The sequence below is a fragment of the Erpetoichthys calabaricus genome, chromosome 15, assembly GCF_900747795.2.
Source record: "Erpetoichthys calabaricus chromosome 15, fErpCal1.3, whole genome shotgun sequence".
NCBI classification, from domain to species: Eukaryota; Metazoa; Chordata; class Cladistia; order Polypteriformes; family Polypteridae; genus Erpetoichthys; species Erpetoichthys calabaricus.
Window position 1 is genome coordinate 27,255,535 of NC_041408.2, and position 24,497 is coordinate 27,280,031.

Sequence of the window (24,497 nt, forward strand, 5' to 3'; positions counted from 1 at the left end):
TTGGGATGAGTTCAGTACTAACCTGTGTGTTGAATGATTTTGGTGATGCCAAAAATAATTAGTTTTCTATAGGCTCAAAGAGCTTCTTGCAAATTAAGACTCCAAAATAGGAGGTGTCAGGCCACAAGGATTTTCTCAGCAAGCCAAAGAAAATGTTGACTTCAACAGGGACATCACAAAGAGGTGAAAGAAAATTCCAAAGGGCAACTAATACTGTTAGATAAATGCTCCTTCATAACAAAGGCAGTTCTGATGTCACAGTGGTGGTTAAAAAAACACCACAGTACTAAGGCCAATGGCTGTTATCTGACATAAAGTGCAGAAAATACAGTTCTTCATATTATGCAGGTTCCTTAGTTAACAAGGGGTTTCAGTGATGCACAGAATATAGGAACAGTATCTCAGATTGGGAGACAAGTGTTTAAAAAAAAATTAAGAAAAGACAGCACATTTCATTTACAGAGGGATCATAATCCTACATTGGAAAGGCTATATCAGGGTATTGGAACAGGGATAAACCTCAGATCCATGAGAAGCAATGTGGAATATGTAACAGGGGTCTGTAAGAGGGGTTCACCTTTTTGCGCTTGCATGGATTTCTGAGTGATTGATAGAGTTTGGAAGGGGTCTACACATTTACTATGAATTAAGAAAAAGTCTGTGAAGGCTCTCCTCTGGTATTTCAGGGTCCTGCACTTATACATGGCATTAAAACACACTTGTTTAAGTGGGACTAAGAACTCTGGAAGACTGGCACCATGTTTCCTCTCCTGTTTGTGACTTTTAAAGACAGAATACAGAGGCACAGAAGGGGTATGGTGAGACAGAATGGAATCTTTCATATAGGAAGAGAATGCAGCCTCATTTGAATTCAGTTTTCAGCACACATTAGTGCAGTTATCAGCAAAGACAGAAACAGATGAACTGAGTGCAGAACTTAGAAAAATGAAGTCATGGCCCTCTCTTGGAAAAGACTGATGCTTCAATGCAGGAGACAGAGATAAGATGGCATAACAGTAGAAGCTCAAGTACAAGTGATGATAGGCATGAATTTCACACTAATGAAGGAATGGATATTGTGGCAATAATACTGCTGGGGTTGTACTGGTCGGTGATAGTGAGGGTGGACTATGTCCTCACCCAGAACTTACTGTTTATCAGTCAAACTACATTTCTATGAACCTTACATAGCAACTATAATGAGGCTTCTGTGCAAACTTTCCATACACAGTGTTTGTGACAGAGTGAAGAGTTTGACAATTCAAAAGTAAGCAAAGCTGGACTGCTCATCTAGTGAGGATGACTCCCAAGTTACTAACAAGAGAGCAGCACAGAAATATGTCCAGTGAGACTGTCTTTAATAAAAAAATAAAATAAAATAAAATAAGAGTGTGCTGCTGCTGGTTTACTTAATGGCTGACAGGTCTGAGAACAAAACACTGAAATGCTAACTGGGGGGGGGAGTGGTAATCAAGGTTCACTCAACTAGAGAAAAATCAGAAATGAAAGCTGAGGAAGCAAAGATCTATTAATACTTTTTGGTACCAACAGTATTTCCTTTATTACTCCACAAAAATCAAACCAAACAACATGTTACCACAGCCCCTCAGCTGTAACAGCACCAACTGACAAAGCAACAGAGAAGTGAGCTTTACTGTAAAGGACAACACAAACAATGACACCATACATACTAAAAAAAAAGATAGATTTCTAGAAAACCAGTATATTCAGAAAGAATCAAAATAAATGTAATTTGCAGAGGATCCTGACATGAACAAGACCCACTGAAAAGGGGACATGGGAATCCCGGGAATAAACTAAAGGGAGCAGTGCAGAGGACTACTACTAATACTGGTACGACAGTATTAGCTAGTTATCACAGTTCTCCTCACCAAGAAAAACATGAAGTAAGACCCTTGTTGTTCTTCTTAATAATCTGATAGCTCTCTCATGGAAGAGAATTACAATGATGACTGAAAAAAACAAACAAGCACATTAAAGACCTAAGCTTTGTGGCCTTCTAAGCACTTGGCAAACCAGACAGTCTCTCCATGTCTGGTGATACTGTCTGAAGTTAAGCTTATAAATAAAAATATAAAAGCTGGTCAAATGAATAGTCTAATGAAAAACAAGCAAATGGGTTTAAAGGACTGACAATGAATGCCTTGCAAACATTCATTTGGAAACAAGTTTGGCCTGCATATCTCCAAGGGAAAGGCAACTCAATGGATTTACTTTCTGAGCTGCTCCAACATTTAGCTTATGTCAGCTGTGAATCACCTCAGATCAATGCACAGCACAGCAGTATGGCAGAGATAATTAAAGCATGAAAAGCATGCGTGAAAATAACTCAGCTTTCACAATCAATGTGAAATTCTTAGCTTTTATATCCTGCGTTTCCAAGGCCACACAGCACTGACACGAGTCACTGATTGTTTTTAATGTCAATGGATTTTTATAGCACTTTCCTCCAACTCTTACACTTTGGGCTATTAAATTGGTAGCAAGCATCTTACAAGTAAGAAACAAGCTGAATTAATTTAATTGAGGCAGGGCAAAGCTAGTGTCAAGATGAAATGGAGGGGTAGCGTTTCGTTTCTTTTTCGCATTGTTGGAAAAGCAGTCTGCTAATGGTCAATTGCAGTGACTACTGTAGTAAAAGTGAATCACAATGCCAGATGCTTACAAGACACTTGTCCCAGTCAAAACCCCCCACATCATAAAAAAAAGGCAGGACACTACTTCTTGAGTAGCGACTAGTACTTATCAATGTAAAATACAATCTATTCATCCGATAAATGTGTATGACCACACATCAGTCACCAGACAAGGTGAATGCAAACTGCAGATCTGATCTGAGGGTCAGGGTTTATCTCGCCGTATTACACAGGCACCAAATGCTTGGCTATGAAGACGAAGATCTATACAGCCATGATTAACAAAATAGCAAAGCAAAGAAAAGGGCTGTCAGTAATGGACAGAAAAAGAAAAGAATCCAGGACAAAGAGCAAAGACGCAAAAACATGCTCCTCAAAAACGACTCACTGGAATAAGTGGCAAAGAAGCCAAGAGCCCAGCAGAGATAAGTTACTTTAAAAAAAAAAAACCAGCTCTCCAAGGATTTCACTTTGTATTACAAGCTGTTAATCTTGTGTGGATTCTCTGTTCTTTATTACTTTTCACACAGCTGCTTGTTTGGCAGCCCAAAATAACTTTTATGTTTTCTTTCAGACATTTTCATTATTCAGATTTGGTTCCCTCTATGGCCACTGCACTGATGTAGCTAAGTTACTCCACAAGGAACAGGAATCAGTCTCTCACCATTTAATAAACCAGATGGCAGTTATGCTTAACTATCACATGACACCTTCGTGATAGAAATAAAAGTTTCACTTGCTGCTGATCTACTACCGGAACAAAAACAGCCAAACTCTTTAAAACACACGATTGGAATAAGACAAAGGAATACTTTTTAGATGTCATATTGATTTGTAGCAGGGCTGTATAAATATTATATTGATGTTCATACTGCAAACATTGGTTGTTGTTGTCCTATTTGCATGTATACAAATGTACAGTAAGTATTTATGGGATGCAAAGGCAGTGATGGACAGCATTTTCTCTTTGACATTAAACGTTCAGTTTTGGTTTAGTAATTGTTATGAGTCATTTTCATGCAAACTTAATATACAAAAACTTCTTTTTATTCACATATACAGTGGCAACTTCTACTTTTTCTTCAGCCTCACAACAGCATCAAACATCACGATAGGCATACAGTAAAGGATTTAATAGATCCTCCACAGTCAGCAAGGTGACCACACTATGAGTTAAAACACACACTTCAGGCAATACACCCATGAGTTTTCTGCACCTCCACAATACATACAAATTCTGTGAATTTCCCCTTGGGATTAATAAAGTATCTGTCTATCTATCTATCTATCTATCTATCTATCTATCTACAAACTGATTTTGTTTAGGCTTCCTCAGGCATAGCATGGTCTTCCTATCCATCTTCTCTCACTCACATTCACTACAATCGCAAAGAGTTGTTTTTTCCGGCACAAGTACACAATCTTAATTCATTACATTTATTATCTTGTTGATGACCAGACTGTGTTGTTGTGCATTGTCTGTGAAGCCTGTCAATGTGGTATTATAGTTTTAAATTAAAGATATGCATGATAGGTGGATTGGTCATGTTAAAGTGGCTTGTGTGTGTGTTCACCTTGTGATGGACTGGAGCCTCCAGCTTCCTGTTCTGCAAAAACAAGTTTGGAAGATGGATGGATAGATGCGTGAAAGGTGTGTTTTGGAGGTGGGGGTGGGGAGGGGACTGGGTATTTGTTATGTAAATAGTGAAACTGAGCTTAGTGTTTTGCCATTAAGAATTTTGTTTGTATATTTGTATAAATTATCCATTGCGATTCACAGCGGTTAGTGGCTCAGTACACTCTCGAAAACAAAAATCCACAAATTCATTTTGGGCCCATGAATACTGTATACTCTAAGTTTATTGCACTAAAGTTGTGAGAAATGGGAGCTAGAATGATCAGTGCGCAAGCAAATCATGTGTGAGGCTGGCTGTCAAGACAAAGCATGTAGTTCAAGAGTTCTTTACTACAATATGTTAAAATTTGTAAAAACTTAGTTTACTAAAGTTGTGTTAATATTGATGGTTGTAAATGACAAAAATATTATTAATATTACAGATACAAAAAAATCCAATAAAACACTAAGCACAAAATGATAAATGATAAGCACTCAAAACACAGCCCTGTTTTGCAGAAGCACATGATAGTGGTATAGTTTTGAAATCCCCTGTGAACAGCCTCCTGAAAGTTATGTAAAGTTTTGTCCTTCCTTAATGCCGATATAAATGAAGATTTGTAGAATTTGGGAACACTCTTCAGACAAAGATGCTTTCCAACCAAGACAAAATGACATGAATAAGCAGGCAGAGGGCAAGAACATAAATATAGAGAACACTGTAATCGCAGTAAAATTGCACAGCAAAATGCTGAAACAAAAAGACAGCACTGATTACAATTCTGATGTACTTTTATGACTCGCTTTTACAGCTAGCACCATCATTTTGTTTCACACAGCAGCCCTTGCAGCGACTGCCACAGCTGCCCTATGATGCAGTGCTCCAAGGGTTGCTGGGATTTGCAGTCCATTTAAGTAGAGCAGCTATTGAATCATCTGCAGTTTTCAGCAATAGGTCACAAAACTTGCAAAATAATTTCCATTTAATTAACAAAGTCAAACCCGTATATATGCAGAAAACCACCAGGGTTTATAGTGTCATTGCTGTCACACATACAAGAGTACAGTTAAATTCTTACTTGATTGTGCTAGTCAATATGCAAGACATCGCTACTCTCTGGCACCATGATTAGTTAGTATAGTTACTTTAACTTGAAATTTACAGTGCATCCAGAAAGTATTCACAGTGCATCACTTTTTCCACATTTTGTTATGTTACAGCCTTATTCCAAAATGGATTAAATTCATTTTTTTCCTCAGAATTCTACACACAACACCCTATAATGACAACGTGAAAAAAGTTTACTTGAGGTTTTTGCAAATTTATTAAAAATAAAAAAATTTGAGAAATCACATGTACATAAGTATTCACAGCCTTTGCTCAATACTTTGTCGATGCACCTTTGGCAGCAATTACAGCCTCAAGTCTTTTTGAATGTAATGCCACAAGCTTGGCACACCTATCCTTGGCCAGTTTTGCCCATTCCTCTTTGCAGCACCTCTCAAGCTCCATCAGGTTGGATGGGAAGCGTCGGTGCACAGCCATTTTAAGATCTCTCCAGAGATGTTCAATCGGATTCAATTCTGGGCTCTGACTGGGCCACTCAAGGACATTCACAGAGTTGTCCTGAAGCCACTCCTTTGATATCTTGGCTGTGTGCTTAGGGTCGTTGTCCTGCTGAAAGATGAACCGTCACCCCAGTCTGAGGTCAAGAGCACTCTGGAGCAGGTTTTCATCCAGGATGTCTCTGTACATTGCTGCAGTCATCTTTCCCTTTATCCTGACTAGTCTCCCAGTTCCTGCCACTGAAAAACATCCCCACAGCATGATGCTGCCACCACCATGCTTCACTGTAGGGATGGTATAGGCCTGGTGATGAGCGGTGCCTGGTTACATCAAAGAGTTCAATCTTTGTCTCATCAGACCAGAGAATTCAGGTGCCTTCAGGTGCCTTTTGGCAAACTCCAGGTGGGCTGCCATGTGCCTTTTACTAAGGAGTGGCTTCCGTCTGGCCACTCTACCATACAGGCCTGATTGGTGGATTGCTGCAGAGATGGTTGTCCTTCTGGAAGGTTCTCCTCTCTCCACAGAGGACCTCTGGAGCTCTGACAGCATGACCATCGGGTTCTTGGTCACCTCCCTGACTAAGGCCCTTCTCCCCCGATCACTCAGTTTAGATGGCTGGCCAGCTCTAGGAAGAGTCCTGGTGGTTTCGAACTTCTTCCACTTACGGATGATGGAGGTCACTGTGCTCATTGGGACCTTCAAAGCAGCAGAAATTTTTCTGTAACCTTCCCCAGATTTGGTCCTCGAGACAATCCTGTCTTGTTGGTCTACAGACAATTCCTTTGACTTCATGCTTGGTTTGTGCTCTGACATGAACTGTCAACTGTGGGACCTGTGTATAGACAGGTGTGTGCCTTTCCAAATCATGTCCAATCAACTGAATTTACCACAGGTGGACTCCAATTAAGCTGCAGAAACATCTCAAGGATGATCAGGGGAAACAGGATGCACCTGAGCTCAATTTTGAGCTTCATGGCAAAGGCTATGAATACTTATGTACATGTGCTTTCTCAATTTTTTTATTTTTAATAAATTTGCAAAAATCTCAAGTAAACTTTTTTCACGTTGTCATTATGGGGTGTTGTGTGTAGAATTCTGAGGAAAAAATGAATCCATTTTGGAATAAGGCTGTAACATAACAAAATGTGGAAAAAGTGATGCGCTGTGAATACTTTCCGGATGCACTGTTTGTCTTCCTTATCTCAAAACGTATGTATATCTTAACTTAAATATGAGTATGTATGTTCACATTGTTATTATTTTTATTATCATCACTGCAGTAATTTTTTTTTCTTTTGTAATATATTCATGAATCATATTTATTCACTCCGTAGATGTATTTCCTTATTAATGAGGACTGTGGGGGAAGAATGAAGTGTGCAACCTAATATGGTTTGACATTGACCTAGTCCAAAATAATTCACCCAAATTCACTTTGGGCTGAAGAATTGATGTCTTTTTTTTTTTTTTAGAGTGAATTCTTACACATTGATAATGAAAAAAAATAAATAAAAAACAAGAAAATGAACTGGGCTCCTATGATGCAAGACAGACTTTAATGCTCCTATCCCCAAAACAAAATTCCCATCCGTTATTACATTAACAGAGCTGCAGGTCTCATTCACAGTAGATGAAAATTCAAATGTGGCCATGTGCAGTGGAAATCATTTCTTCTTAAGGGATTTTTGTAGAATTCATCTACCTTTCCCTATCAACTACAGATTTCCATCCATCCATCCATTATCCAACCCGCTATATCCTAACTACAGGGTCACGGGAGTCTGCTGGAGCCAATCCCAGCCAACACAGGGCGCAAGGCAGGAAACAAACCTCGGGCAGGGCGCAAGCCCACCACAGGGTGCGCACACACACACACACACACACCAAGCACACAATAGGGACAATTTAGAATCGCCAATGCACCTAACCTGCATGTCTTTGGACTGTGGGAGGAAACCAGAGTACCCAGAGGAAACCCACGCAGACACGGGGAGAACATGCAAACTCCGTGCAGGGAGGACCCGGGAAGCAAACTCAACTACTAATTTGCACAAGTAAAATAAAAAAAAAAATCTCCAAATCATGAGACATGTTTTTTTCGAAGGCCAATTCACCTAGGGATATGCATTTTTTTTTTAGATTTAATGTAAATTAAATCACAGCTCAGTGAAGGAAACCAAAACAACACAGAGGTGACAAATCACCATAGTGCTGTCAATAAACACTTTGTGATGCACATCCTTTTCTCAAGGTGACCTGGGTAAGCGTAGTTCTATAGAAAAGTATTTGCTGCCTCTCTGATCTTTTTGTATCACTATATGTTCTTCAGAATAAATGTTATCAAAATATGTGTGAACCAATAACACACAAATCTGATTCTTATTTCATTTATTGATGAAAGGAAGTTATCCAATGCCCTGTCTGTAAATGTAAGGGACTTCTTGTCTCAGTAACTGCTTACTTTAGCTTTAGTGACAACAGCTATAACTAGATGATTTCTCTAGCATTTAATCTGTCTCCTCAGTACTTTACAAGCCTACTCCTATAAAGAGAACTGCTTCAGAACATTTGAGGTGTTTTGAGTATAAACTGCTGGATTCAGATTGTTTCATAACGTCTCAATAGAGTTCAAGACTGGGCATAGTAAGCAGTATTTCAGAATACTAAATTAATTCTCCCTTCAATGATACTGATATGAATTTGCATATCTGCTTTGAATATCTGTCTTAGAGTATGGCTAAAGCTCCAATTTACCTTCATCTCACAGACAAATGGACAGACATTTCTGATATAGTGCTGAATTTATGGTTAATTTAATGTCAACAGGAAATCCAAGTTTTATGCAGCAAAGTACCCCCAAATTATGATACTATGGCTGTTGGTATGAGGTTCTGGTTTTGTGGAATGCAGTGTTATCTTTTCTCCATACATAATGTAATTGTCTACTCTCATTTCCAGAATTTTGTTCCAGAACTACTGGCAATAAGCAAACCTGATGTGAGAACTCCTGATTTTATTAGTGAGTGGAGGTTTCGACCTCCTGCTCTGTAGTGGGCTCCATAAAATGAAACAACATACATGTTCCACATAGGTGGATTCGGGCTCAGAATTAAATGTATTGTCCTGAAGCTTTCAGAATGAAGAGCAAATCACTCCAAAGCCAATACCACAAAACTACAGGTGGTTTATATTATATGCTCAGTACCTGAACTGTTTCCAAAACTGGATGAAGTAGGTCTGGAAATATTGTTCAGAAGTCCATAAGTATTTCTCCTATGAAAAGACTGCCTGCTGACCAAAGTAGAAATTAACTTAAAATCCTTTCCAGTGTGATCAAAATGAACAAAGGTTTTCTCCTAATTGTATTCTAATTGTGGCATGATTTTCCTCTAGAACATGATGTGTGCTAGATGTTAATTGGACAGTGCTCAGTTAAAACCAGGCCTGACTGACCCTTTAGTAGTCAAATAACTAACCCTAGCCACCATTTTAATGAGGTTTAGTTCAATAAGAGAAAAATAATCCTTTCAAATCTGAACATTATATATTTGATTACTTTGATCACTGAATACACAACAAATCAAATACCAAAGCTTGAAGTGATTTCCAACTTTTTTCTATTTAATAATAATAATAATAATACATTTTATTTGAAGCGCCTTTCAAAAAACTCAAGGTCACTGTACAATCAGGTTAAAAATAAACATTCAATAACTAGACAATTTAAAATCCAAATAAAACATCAGATAAAACAGCAATAACAGTTACAATGAATAAGCAATTTTGAACAGATAAGTTTTAAGATTAGCCTGAAATTGGTGAAGGGTAGTCATATTCTTAAGATATTTCAGTCTCTCCCCTAGATACTACTATAACCCTTGCAAAGATCTGTCTACATTCACTGTGAAAAATACACAATACTACAGAACACCAGATTAACAGCACTGTACATTCAATGAACTGTTTCAGTAAATGTTTCGGTACCAATAGGTTTGTGACTCAGCTCATGCCAATTGATGCAAAATTAGTCAAGAATCAATTTAAAAGTAACTACAGTGTGTTGTGCCCATTGTAAACACCTTGTGGCATTCTCTTTACATACTTATGGTGACAATTACAAAAAGAAATCTGGCTACAGAAAATGTCCAGTATCAGTAGCATAAACTGGTCCAATGAATAAACAAAACTCTACACCAATATTCCTCAACCTGTGACCCTGGATGAAATCCCAAGCACCATTCCAAATCCCTGACCACATTCACTTCGACATTCACACTCAATTCACAGTGGTACCATTGCTCCTCAACCCCTGCTCTGATGATCAGGCTCAATTCACCAAGGAGGAAAAGCATTTGACCCACAGTTAATGATCGTGCTTGTTTCACCAAGGTTGAGCACCCCACTCCCCTTGCTTAGATGATCACACTAAATTCGTGGAGGGGGAGTGTCGGTCTGAGCTAAATTCACTGACCTAAATGACACCTCAGTGGGTCACTGGCATGTGAACAACTGGGTAGTGACACCACAAAGGTTGGGAAGCACTGGTCTACATTATACATCTATAAACAAAAGATCTACAAAAATAACAACATGCATATCACTCTCAAGCATTTCATCTTTAGAAATAGACGAGACCTTAATCAGCTGAAGTAAACAATAATTGTGTCCATTGGACTCTATGAAGCATAGAAGACCTGAGTCCCCATCATGGACTGCTAGAGTACTTACCCTGGATTGTAAAGCATGACGGCTGAGAGATTCTCACAGGATTTTGATAGATCTGTCATGGAAAGACTAAATGAGGAAAGAAGTCCACTCTAGAGGGTTGAGAGAGAGAGAGAGAGGGGGGGGGTGGGGGGAGGTGTTGAGGGGGGGGGGCGAGGGGGGGCAGGGTTGGGAAAAGGTGGTGACATTTAATTGCAACCTGAGAATGGTCACTAATGTTATTTACACAAAGCACCTATTTAACAAGAGATTAGACTAGTTACTAGGAAGTTCAACAAAGAGATACGTTTTGTTCTATTTTTGAGTAAGCTAAACTCTATTTACATCAGTTAGCATACTTACAGACACAGCACTCAATTGCTCTTAATGACAGTCATAGATAGCCAGAGACAGAGTTACCAGTTAGAGACTTAAGGTGGCACAGGCCACAGATGTATCATGCAGGCAGGCATTTTGAGCCTGAAAGTAAAAGCTTCAGCCTTCATTGAGTGTTACACTATGCAACACTGAAATGATTGTGCTTTTTAATTACAATGCAGATAAAAAAGTGGTCCCTACACCAGCCCACCCCCTGCAGATTTCCCAGAGATGTCCCCCATAGCTCGCCATCTGTACTGGTGCCATTGCCAGTAAAGGAAGTAGCAGCTGGTGCACTTTGTAGGAAATGTGAAAAAATAACAAAAAGGGCCTGGCTCCAAGCTTCAGGGTGGCTTGTTAATATATTTTTAATGAGGAGCAAAAGCAATTGAATTTCATCTAGTCTTTATAAGAAAACAAACATGCTGCTTGCCATGCTTACACGATTACTGGCTGGTATTAGATGGTTTCCAAGCATTTTCATTTATCTTCCAGACATTTATAACAGATAACAAAGAAAATGGAATTAAAGAAAAGACAAACAGTAACATTACCTTCCTCTTTTCCCGGAGTTTAGCAGCTTCTTTGGGATGATTAAACCGGAACATGTTGGTCCTTCCAAGCAGCAGAACAGCACCTTGACCAATATAAAAAAAAAATTAAATCTGAGAAACTCGTGTAATTCCTTCAATGACTAGAATAATAAATTAAAAGTTACTTTTACCAGATGCACTAAAACAAAACTCTGTGGACTTTAAAGAGTAATTCAGCTGCATAAAATTTTATGCTTTAGAAGGAACTAGTCACTCCAGAGCATTAGTCTCATTTTGTTGGACAGAGATGTAAGGACTGGGGAAGCAGAGATTACGGGGGATAGTAATGAGACACTTTCTAAACCTTGCTGTGATCTGAGGCTACAGATATATGGTGGTCTTTCATTGGGCATTTTAGGATTATTTCCCTTTCTACTGGAATATAAGGTTTACACCAATGACAGTACAACAATTGGTCAAGAAAGGTCAAGTCGAAGAGTATGCACTGGTACAACGTGTTGCCTACCTACCACATGACAAAACAGCTCAGGATTCTGTTTAGCAATCCCTGAGACAGACATGCGGTCCAGTCCCACCATCCAGGAATAATCATCTATGTTCTGCAGCCAGGTGTTACGTGGGTGTTGCCTTGCCCTGATCCAGCCACTCGGGTCCTCAACAATGAGGATCCTGCAAGTTGGATCACCCTCTGGGAATCGCGCCACATGGCCATAATGCTGTAACTGACTGTCCTCATTCGGGACTCCATGAGCAACCACTCATTTGACACAAAGTCAAATCAGCAAACCCAGAAGAGATACAGTACTGAAGGAGTCCAGTCTTTGTCTCAGGTCACTGGAGAGCGCGTCCATGTCTCAAAACCATATATCAAAACAGGAAGCACCAGGACTCTAAAGACTTCAACCTTTGTCCTTTTGCAAAGATATCAATAGCGCCACTCACCCCTTTCCAACGGGTGTTACAGACTCAAATCAAATGTATGTTTTTATATTATAGCAATAATAATAGCAGCAGCTCAATACTTGGAATGCTGAGACTCAAACTCGGTACCCTTTCAGTTCTTACCTCTGCGCCATTCAAGAATACACATCAACTTCCTGTAAAATGACATTTGAGCTTGGAATTTTAACTCATTGACAGCAACATGTAAATCGAGTGTTTTTTTTTCCTTTGGATATATTCTTGAATAAAAGCACGCATGTTTATTTGATATTGGGACTAAAGTCTACACACGTTATATACTTCATGTCATTATTAGTATAACATGGAAAAAGTTTCTGCTTTAGGTATGTTTGCAGCATTTCTTGCATCATACACTTAGCCAGATCTTTGTAGACACGGAACACACATGAAATGCATGTATTCCAAATGACGATATACTGTATTATTTACCCTATACAACTCCAGGCACCTCACACGCAGATAAGGAGACTTGAGCTGGGAGAACTTTTTGCCCGAGTTGAGCTCCGTCGAGTTCCGTCGGGGGAGGATAGCAAGCGGGTTGCTGTTTGTGCTGATCGACACATTTACAAAACAAAAGATGCTGATGGAGACATGTGAAGGAATTTAAGGTGGGCTGGGATTACGAGTTTTTTTGAAGGCTTCAAGGATTCTAGTGTTAAAGGCCTGTATCTTGGATTTCATACAGGACACTTGCAAGGCCAGACACTCAGACTACTTGCTTAGCCACTTGAGAGCCCCGATCAGAGCCTCCATTGATTCTACAAATATTACAGTATCATCGGCAAAGTCAAGATCAGTGAATCTCTCTTCACCAACAGATGCCCCACAGCTATTGGACCCAATGGCCCTGCCCAACACCCAGTCTATACACACAATGAACAGAGTAGGACCAAGAACACAACTGACACACCCCAGTATCAACTGGGAAAAATGCACAGGTTCTGCCTCCACTCTGCACAGAATTCACAGTACCAGTGTACAGGCCCGACCATGATATCTAGCAACTTCTGGAGCATCTCGTAAATTCCACAGGTCAACTTGATCAACTGAGTTGAACGCTTTACAAATATTGACAAAGGCTGAAAAAAAAACTCTACCTATATTTGAGTTTGAGCTCCATGAGAACCCTCAGTGCCAGGATGCGGTCGACTTCTTAGGAGTAAAACCGGACTGCTCCGGTCGCTGGTGGGTGAGCAAGTCATCAGTGATCCTATTAAGGATGCCCCTAGCAAGGATCTCGCCCAGCACCAAGAGCAGTGTTATCCCCCTGCAGTTGCCGCATTCCAGGCGATCACCCATTCCCTTTCTAGATTTTTTTTTTTGTTCTTTATTTCGCCTTATACAATTTCTTGTATTAGGAATTTGCTAGTTTTCGCATACCCCTTGGGATCAGAGCGCAGGGTCAGCCATTGCACAGCGCCCCTGGTGCAATTATAGGTTAAGGGTCTTGCTCAAGGGCCCAGCAGAGTAGGATCTCTTTTGGCAGTGACGGGGATTTGAACCGGCAACCTTCTGGATACCAGCACAGATCCTTAGCCTCAGAGCCACCACTCCACCCTTTAATTGGGATGGCAAGTCCCGTTTTTCAGTCAGTTGGTTTTCTTGCAATGCCAGGAGGACTGCCATACTATAAGTCTAGAGAAGTTTACCCTAGATACCACAGATTCCTGCAGGCTTCCCTGCCCTTAGCTGGTTCACCATCTGTGCATTCTCCATGAGATTGGATGGTTCACAGCTAATTGGATGATCAGCCTCAAGAACCGTGGACCAAGATATATCTAATGTTCTAGCCGGAGGTTCAGTAATAATAATAATAATAATTCATTACATTTATATAGCGCTTTTCTCAGTACTCACAGCGCTATCCACACAGGGAGGAACCGGGAAGCGAACCCACACTCTTGCTCAAAGTAGCCAGCCCAGGGGTCACAACTGCAGTGTCATCCATAAGGACTGTTCCATCAGCTCCCCTGACTGTGACTCTCTGAGGAAGAGATTCTGATGTGTGTAATGCTTTGATTCCTCTGTAAGCACAACATGGGTCACTAGACCATAGATGGTGTGTCACTTGATCACAGATTCCTCTAACAAACACCTCCTTATCTGCCCTCAGAGCCCTCACAGCTGTCCTTCTCAATCCCCAGAACAGACCGGAGTTGCCATCAAGCTGTGTGCTGCAAATCCTCTTGATGATATCCAGGGTGTCCTGTGAGATATTGAAGTACCAAGCCCAACGATGTAGCTCAGGGTGCTGGAATCAGGATCCAGCGATCCGCAGCTCCTGACCTTTTGCAAAGTCAAGGAACATGGAGCTACTTTCAACATGGTCACCAGACCTATGGGGACCGACATAATCCTCATAGCCTACCCTGTCAGTCCCATTGGTAGCATTTGAAGTCATCCATGACCAGAATGTCACCTTGCGGGCACCCATCAACTACCAAGCGAAGCTGCAAATAAAATGTCTTCCTCACCGGACATCACTCACCACAGTTGGAGCATACACTGAGACAACAGAAAAGGCACCCAGAGAGTACCTTAATCTGAGTCTCATAACAAACAGGGTGAAAGGAGCGACATCGGACACCATCGGAAGGAACCAATCTGCCAAAGCAACAGCTACTCCCCAAGTTTGACAGCCATTAGAGCGACCAGACCAATAAAAAAATGTACCCACCTACAGGGATCTGGCCAGTCCCAAGTCTGCACACCTCAAAGAGTGTCGCCACTGAAATGTGGAGTTTACAAAGCTCCTCCAACAGCAGTGGAAAATGATCATCATGCCGGAGAGACAAGACATTCCATGTACCTACCCGAATGGGATGCCTAAAATTGGGACCCAAGTGCTTACTTGCAGCGAGTGAAACCTCAGCACCACACCACTTCCGATCCCCAACAGGCCTGACCCCATTGGCTCTCTGACGGTTTTGACTCTTCCAGGGAAGAGGCTGGGCGGCACGGTGGCGCAGTGGTAGCGCTGCTGCCTCGCAGTTAGGAGACCCGGGTTCGCTTCCCGGGTCCTCCCTGCGGGGAGTTTGCATGTTCTCCCCGTGTCTGCATGGGTTTCCTCCGGGTGCTCCTGTTTCCTCCCACAGTCCAAAGACATGCAGGTTAGGTGGATTGGCGATTCTAAATTGGCCCTAGTGTGTGCTTGGTGTGTGGGTGTGTTTGTGTGTGTCCTGCGGTGGGTTGGCACCCTGCCCAGGATTGGTTCCCTGCCTTGTGCCCTGTGTTGGCTGGGATTGGCTCCAGCAGACCCCCCGTGACCCTGTGTTCGGATTCAGCGGGTTGGAAAATGGATGGATGGGATGAGGCTCACAAGGTCTTTCCCCCCATCCTCTTCATAATGCAAACAACCTTCCCAATGGGTGGCTGCAGCAGAACTACTCCCACAGAGCGGAAAGGAGTCCTACCTGTCGTCTCAGAGCTGTATGAAGTATTTTTACGGTGGCTGAAGTGCCAATCTTGCCACCAACCCCCATGATTTTTCTGCAAGTTGTAGGACCGCTTGCAGGGCTGGATGAAGTTCAGTGTTATACGCAAGACCAACAAAAATTAGACCACGAATAACACGAATATTTTAACAGAAACCAAAGGCAGTGGGCATGGAAACAGGCAACTAATGATGCTACATAAACACACAAATTAAAAAAAAACTTTCTGAAATATTTAAATTGATGTTTATTATAGAGATTAAATGGATTTGTTCCTGATCAGTAGTGTCTGACCTTGACCTTCACTTGTTATTTTACTAAATGATTAGGAATAAGATGATTAATGATGATTATTTTGGTATACAATAATATGATTGCTGTAAGAATAAAAAATAGTTAACCTGAATGGAGATTTAGAAAGAAATACCAAAAACAACTGTTCCTCTCTTACTGGAGACCACTTAATGACTAGTCTCATCATACATGACAAGTCATACAGTGTGGGAAATAAGTACTGAATAAATCATTTTTTCAGTTAATATATTTCCAATGAGGCTATTCACATGAAATTCTCACCAGATAATGGCATTAACTCAGAAAAGCCACAAATATAAAGAATTCACAACATTAAAGGCCTTAAATAAAGGCATGTATAGTAAAGTGGAATGAATAGTGATGAGTGAATATCCTCATTGGAAATATATTTACTTAAAAATGTTGACACACTCAATACTTCAATACCACTGTATATGACTATATCTAATTCATTAACTTTAAGTTAATATTATTCTGACACACTTAAAGAGATTTAAAATGACAAGATGCCACACAGATCTGTCTGTCAACCTCCCGCTCAATTCCTCCCTCACTCGTGAACAAGACCCCGAGATACTTGAACTCCTCCACTTAGGCCATAATGTGTTCCCAACCCGGAGAGAGCATTCCACCCTTTTCTGGCAGAGAACCATGGCATCAGATTTAGAGGTGCTGACTCTCATCCCTGCCGCTTCACACTCGGCTGCGAACCGCTCCAGTGAGAGCTGGAGGTCACTGTCCGATGAAGCCAACAGAACCACGTCATCTGCAAATAGCAGAGACGAGATTCTGAAGTCACCGAACCAGACCCCCTCCGCTCCTTGGCTGCACCTAGAAATTCTGTCCATAAAACTTATGAACAGAATCGGTGACAAAGGGCAGCCCTGGCAGAGACCAATATCAACAGGAAAGGAGTTCGACTTATTACCGGCAGTGCGGACCAAGCTCCTGCTCCTCCTGTACAAGGACTGAATGGCTCCCAACAATGAGCCTTGTACACCGTACTCTTGCAGCACACCCCACATGATGCTTCGAGGGACACAGTTGAATGCCTTCTCCAAATCCACAAAACACATGTGGACTGGTTGGACAAACTCCCATGCCCCCTCCAGGATCCTGGCCAGAGTGTAGAGCTGGTCCAGTATTCCACTGCCGGGACCAGACTTCGGATAAGCGGTGGACAAAGGATGGATGGATGGAAAATGACAAGATATAAAAAGTAAAGAACATAGTCTTTCAAGGCCAGAGATGACAATACACATCTGGGGACAACTCACTAAAAATGTTGCACTGAAATGTGATGAAATCCACTGGTGAAAAGGCTACACCCACCAGGTTTCACTCGAAAAACCCACTGCCAATTTCTTCCAGTCCATGTGCTTTAAATATTCAGGTTTGTGTATCCCATTTCTCCTTGTGTGTAAGACAAACATATATATATAAAAAAAAAACTATCGGATGATGGAGAGAAAGAGAGAGATAAAAACACTGAAAAAAATACTTGACACTTAGAAAAAATATGAAGCTAAAATTGCTGATATCTATTCAAAGACTTATACACAAGTTAATTGATTAATTTATATATCAAGTCAAGTGGTTTTATTGTCATATCATCCATACACAGTAAGCATCATACAGTGGCACAAAATAATGTTCCCCAGGACCATGGTGCAACATGCATATACATAAACACAGGAAATAATGCAAGTATTAAAAAAAAAAAAAAAAAAAGCTATACTGTACTATAAAAAAAAGATAAATACATAAAAGGAAAGTGAATAGATATTATTTATTACTATTCCAAATTATTACTAACAACTAATAATATAAAAAAATGACAGTAGTAAGAAGTTTAACAAATGTACTGCATATAAATAAGCTTTCAGGAGCAGATCGGAGGGCGAGGGGCAGCATGGAGTTCACAGACAAAGGTCCCAATAACCTTTTCTGTCATATGCACTATCCATTGTAAGGCCTTATGATCAGAGGTAATGCAGTTCCCAAACCAGTGCTTAGTATGATGGTCCTGGAGATGGTGTTTCCAATGCAGACTAATTGGGGCATCTCAGAGAAAGCCAGAGACAGAGGACTTCTTTGGTATGGGTATGATGGTCATGGTTTTGAAGCAACTGGGGACGACTGCCTGCCTTTAGAGAAATGTTGAAGATGTCTATAAAGATATCCATCAGGCGGTTTGTACATCCCCTGAGCTCTTGGCCAGGTATGTTGTTTGGTCCAGCACCACTGCCTTGGTTTATGTTTAACAAAGTTCTTCTCACGTCAGCAGTGGACAGGCACAGTACCTGTTCTTCCTGGGTAAGAACAGATTGTATCTTAGAGAGTCTAACTGAAACATAACACATGCAAATAGATTACTGGATATGTCAATTTGGTAGTAAACCATACGTGGTATTGGTTAGTGAAACGTGAATATATAAGAGGCCTCTCAAGACAACTCAAGCTAGATGCACCATCGGCACAGATGTGGAATACTGTACTTTAAAACAGGTAGGCTGTTATCTGTTGCCCCTATACAAGATAATTCACCTGTTTCAACCTTCTTCAACTTATGCAGTATTCAATCTATGGGTGGTGTTAAGGACTGTGACATTTCAAGATCTCTTTATTGATAACATATTTAAAGTATTAAGCTCCAGACCTAATCTTCCAGTGACACCCTTTCTTCCTATGCAGTATACAAATTAGAAACTTTGTTAAAAGCAACCTAACCAATGTCTGTCATCTTTCATTCATATCTATTCCTGACATTATACTGGCTAATGTGGATGAAGACTCAGACCTCATCTCTACAATACATCAAAATTTTTTAAGGAACTTGCCCCTTCAATATACACCATAACTCACCTCAAAATTGTTCAGCATTCTGATATACTGTATTTTGTCTAAAGTTGTCTAAAATGTACCTTGGACAAGTTCTATCCTGTGAGAAACTTCATCAAGCACAAGCATTGGTAGTTCATGTGTTTTAGAAATGTCCTACTGTTTGGACAAACATTCTGTATATCCCTTGGATTTAACATCACTTCTAATACCCCACCAGTAATATCTGAAATAATACCAGACAGCATAAACGTGTGCTATTAAAAATGTTTCTTTTATATTTCACTACCTTCACAAAGCTTTGTTTTGCTCAACTGAAAGAAGCCGGATTCACTCTCCTTAACTAAGTGGGAAAATGAAGTTCTATATTATCTCCAATTGGAAATAAAGTCAAATATTCATTTTAATGATTAATTCTGATCTTTTTTCAGAACAAGACCTCTATGCTTATTCTAATTCTAAAGTAAATATGCTAGGTCTGTGCTCAACACTTTGTTCCCCATTTTATCCTAAATAAAGAACCATTTTAAACAGAGCTCTCTAGTTACACAGTTCTCTTTGTCAGGTTGAGGTTGAGCATTCAATTTCAAGTATTGTCTTTGGAGCATACTATTGTATTTGTTATGTTACTTTTATTTGTTTGTGTGTTTTTACACATACTTGCTGTTGCTACTCTGAAGATCCAGCTTAGGTCCAGTAGGCTTCCACCTACTAGGAGAATGAGGCTGAACCTGGCCAGACTCCAAAGTCAGACTGTTTCTAATGAGTTTGCACACAGTTTGTGTGAGGAACTTGCAGACTTGGGTGAGACTGCTGATCCCAATGTGATGTGGGAGACCTTCTGTAACAAGACCCTGATGGTTGCAGAGGGTTGTGTTGGTGTTGCCAGTGCTCCCAGAAGGAAGTGTTTCATCTGCCAGAGCACCCTGGATATAATAAAGAGGATTTGCAGAGCACGGCTTGATGGCAACTCTGGTCCATACAAGGAACTGTGAAGGACGGATGCGAGGGCTCTAAGGGCAGATAAGGAAGTGTTTATTAATGGAATCTGTGATCAAGTGACACAGCATCCATCATCTAGTGACCCAAGTCCTGCTTACAGTGGAATCAAACTATTATGCGCATTAGAACCTGTTGGGCGGGTGATGAACGGTCCTTATGGATGACAATGCAATTTGAGCAGCAGTATGGACTGGGTGCTGGGCAGGGTCATGGGGTCCAGTGGCTGTGGGACATCTGTTAGTGAAGAGAGATTCACTGATCTTGACTTTGCTGACAATTCTGTGATCTCCGTGGAGTCAATGGAGGCTCTGATCGGGGCTCTCAAGAGACTGAGCGAAGAGTATGAGTGTCCTGAATAAAAACCAAAACAGAGGCCTTTAATGACCTCTTGGGCACAGCCATCAGCAGTGTATCAGTCTGCGGAGAGTGTGTCAACCTCGTCGAGAGGTGTACTTACCTTGGCAGCAACATTCATGTCACAGGTGACTCTTCCAATGAAGTCAGTAGACAGACTGGGAGAGAACAAGATGTCAAGACGCCACTGGCAACAGGTGTGTAGTGCTTCAGATATCTTTGCAAAAGGACAAAGGTCAAAATATTGAGAGTCCTGGTGCTTCCTGTTTTGCTATATGGTTTTGAGACATGGATGCTATCCAGTGACCTGAGACGAAAACTGTACTCCTTTGGTATTGTGTTTCTTCAGATAATCTTTGGGTACTGCTGGTTTGACTTTGTGTTGAGCAACCAATTGCTCATGGAGTTCCGAATGAAGCACATTACATGTATTTTGAGGCAGTGTCTGTTAAAACACTAAGGCATGTAGTGAGATTCCCTGAGGGTTAATCCAGCTCGCAGGATCCTCATTGTTGAGGACCTGTGCGGTTGGACCAGGCCAAGGGGATACCCAGGTAACACCTGGCTGTGGCAGATAGATGGTCATTTCTGGTGGGTGGGACTGGACCACATGTCTGCCTGGGGGGTTGCCAACCACGATCTCAAGCTGTTTCATCATATTGTGGGTGCAGCAATACACTGTACCCGTGCATGCTTCCCAATCTGACCTGACCTGTGCTTTATTAAGTTTCCTAAACAAAGCAACGATAAAAAAATAAGAGATGCATAAACATGAGTATGACTAGCCAAATTCAGTTTAGATAATGTAAATCTGCTGGACACTTCATTGTAGACTGTTAACATAGCTGCCTGGTTTAGACTTACAGTGCAGGAGAGAGAAAAGAGACATCTAATTAACAATATATACAGTAAGTGATTAACAAGCAAGAAGGTATATGGATGATGGTCACAGGCCTCATGAGGGTCTGTAGATCACTGTCTTAGACCATATTTACAATACAGACAAAGATCTGCAATCTGTATATTGAGTTGACTATCACAGTGCAAGGAAAAGTCCAAAGAAGAGTAGCTAGACTTACTTAAAGACCTGAATGATGGGTACATATGAGAAAAGGTTGAAATAAAAAAGGGAGATATAAAGATATCATAAATTGTTAGCATGAAATCAATTCTTCACAGAAAACAAAGGACAGTAAGACATAGTAGGTTTTATAAAAAAAAATGTGGATAAATGTAGATAATTACCTACTAGTATGAATGAAAGCAGGATTTAATGGTTGTTCAGTTTAGTAATGTTTTGGATCCATAATGTGACCAGGAATTAACAAATTATATTTGTCTGAAAGGCTGTTTCAAGTCAAAACTTTTACCCATTAGTTTTACTGCAAACTGAGTGCACAATTAGACATTAAGAAAGTGGCCAGAAGATTAGACTGTATTGCTGAACTAAAATACAGCATTCAGTCATGAAAAAATTTAATTGTTAATAGGGACCTTAGAAATGCTTAGAAGTCTAAATGATCATTTTCAATAAAATACTAAATATCATAAGATTGCAGATTAGCTAATTGTCTAAGTGTCATTTTATCCCTTGTATGTTCAACTTCAGTAAAGTATAATTAATGATAAATCAGGAAATGTAAAAATTCTAAAATGGAACAGACTTGGAATGTCCATTTGACCCTACCAACTAACTCATTACAAACATTTGCGCAAGCATTGCTGAAAATTATTAATACATCTTCTTTGAATAGCTCTGTTGCCAGACTCTTAAAGTTATTCTTATACTTTCTATAAGAATACATAGTAATAAAGTCTGATGTAGACTTAAATATTCATAAATAAATCAAAAGACCAAGTTGAAGTGTACCATTTCTTTTATAAAATCCCAGAGAAATAGAAAAAATAGAAATGTAGGGCCTAGAATTGCTGCATGGCCAGTAGGCAAATGAATGAACAGGTGGAAGGTTAGTGCACAAAATGCTGAATGGAAGAATAAGGAGAGGCCAGAGATAAAGACGCAAGTCAAAGAATTAATCGGGCACTGGTGAGTAACTAGCCCAGCCACTTCATACAGTAATCATGGTTTAGAATCTGTTTAGAAGGGCTCATAGTGGCTTGTAGTTTTATAGTTTTCAATGCTGCTTAATACCACAAACTTTCCCTTCCATATGTATATCCAATTATTGTGATTTATTTGTAAAAAAAATGTTTCATTTTGATACTTTATCATCCTTGTATATTTTTCTAGTACACTACACATATTTCATTATACAAATTATTTATTCATTCTTATTGTTATGGAGTTTTTGCATTCTGTTTTATGTTGCTTTTCAACCTGTATCAGCTATCCTCAACTTGTAGAGTTTATCCAAATTTGTATGATCTGTAATTTTTTGCAGGTTCAGTGCCAGACACAATTTACTTTGAGGTATCAAGTTTTCACAGGGTAGCTGATGCATGATTACCACACAAATAAAACCTGTAGTTTTCTTTGCTTGCAACCATATGCCTGACAGTGCAAACACATCTGACTAGAGTAAACTGAATTTCTGTATAAACAATACAACATTTCAGGTTTGCACTGTTGCTCAATATGATAAAAGCCAAGCAGAAACTTTAGCTGTCAAGCACGTGTAAGGTGGCTCATGCACGCATAAAACCCAACACGCTGCACTAAATGTACCACTGAGTACAAAGGAAGAGCATAAAACTAAACAAAATTGCAAAATGAACACAGGTCTAAAAATTAAAACAAACAAGGTTACTAAAATAATGTTAACAAGTAAAATTGCACCAAGACTGATGCATGATACTGACACATTAAAACAGGAGGGCAGATATTAAATTATTGAATACACCATTAGAAAAGTTGGTGACTCTGGGAAATTAATTTGAATCAGTCATGTGATCAAAACTTCAATTAAAATAATTTGTCCCAGTTTACATTTTTAGCCTATTTTTACTCTGTTTATTTTAATTGTGTACATTTTTATTATATAAAATCTGTATTAAAACTGTATGTAAATATAGAAAAATATTTTTCTAAGAATTTGTGTGGGGATCTGCATCATGCTGTTAGGATGGTTCCTTGTAGCAATGGAAGGACTTCTGGTCAGTAAAGAGGAGTAAATGACTCTCTCTAAATATTAACATGGTTTGGCACAAACCAGCTGCTATCAGCCAGAAAGCTAAAAGAAATGTATAAACAGAGCAAGAAAGTGATATTCAACCAAAGAGTGCCATACAAAAAGACGGAAGTGTACAGAAATGGTTCAGCAGAACTCAGACTTACAGGTGGACTATTTTAAAAAGGACTGTGAGAGCAGGAGATTATCTCCAAATTTCATTGAACAAAGAACAGTACAATGAAACAACAAAATCCCGGAAGGGTAAGTTGACAGTGACCTCTCCAAAAAGACTTACTGCTGTAGTCAAAACTAGAAAGCAATAGATCAAGAATGCACATACTTAGCCAACAAATCAATGACAGTTCTTAATTTTGAATCATTTTCCTAATAATCTCATCCAGAATATTTTATAGGTTGTAAAGGTCTCTGCTTCAACTACATGTCTTGGTAGTCCCACACCTGTTTGCGTAAAGAAGTGCTTGCTGACTTCAGTTTTAAATGCACTTCCCTGGGTAACTGGGGTCCCCATAATAAAATAAACAAATCACCGCTTTCAGACAGTATGAACTGTAACATTTGGTAACCATTACATATTGCATTAATACATTTTAATAAGGGTATGAATGATGTTTAATCAAGCTGCTTATTAAGTGAAAACACAATGATAACAATTATTAAAGTTTGTCTGACATTGACATAAGTATAATGTTTACTGTTCTCTAATTGGTTAGTCAACTGCTTTTGAGGAAGAGGTACTTCTAATGCCAACAGAGTAAAAGTGACACTGAAGTGCCAGACTGGATTAACGAATACTATCCACCACCCAGAACCATTTTAGAGAACTTTTTCAAAATGATTTAATTGATTTTCCTTCAGCAGTATTTCTTCCCTGGCAGATAACTGTGTTGTGGCATATGCAATTAGAAATTAGGGAAGCAAACCTGGCCAAACTGCTTTTATTCATGGAAAATTAAAAGAAAGC

The 24,497-nt window shown here is 39.9% G+C and overlaps 1 protein-coding gene across 1 annotated transcript in view; it reads right to left on the reverse strand.

Annotated features, from left to right (window-relative positions):
* The window catches only part of LOC114666294 (kinesin-like protein KIF16B), a 248,908-nt gene that overhangs the window by 68,669 nt on the left and 155,742 nt on the right, over positions 1–24,497 (reverse strand). Inside the window, exons 16-17 of the mRNA XM_028821120.2 lie at positions 11,476–11,558; positions 10,568–10,656 (exon numbers count right to left, since the gene is read on the reverse strand). Coding sequence (XP_028676953.1) covers positions 10,568–10,656; positions 11,476–11,558 — 172 coding nt within the window. The remainder of the gene's footprint in view (positions 1–10,567; positions 10,657–11,475; positions 11,559–24,497) is intronic.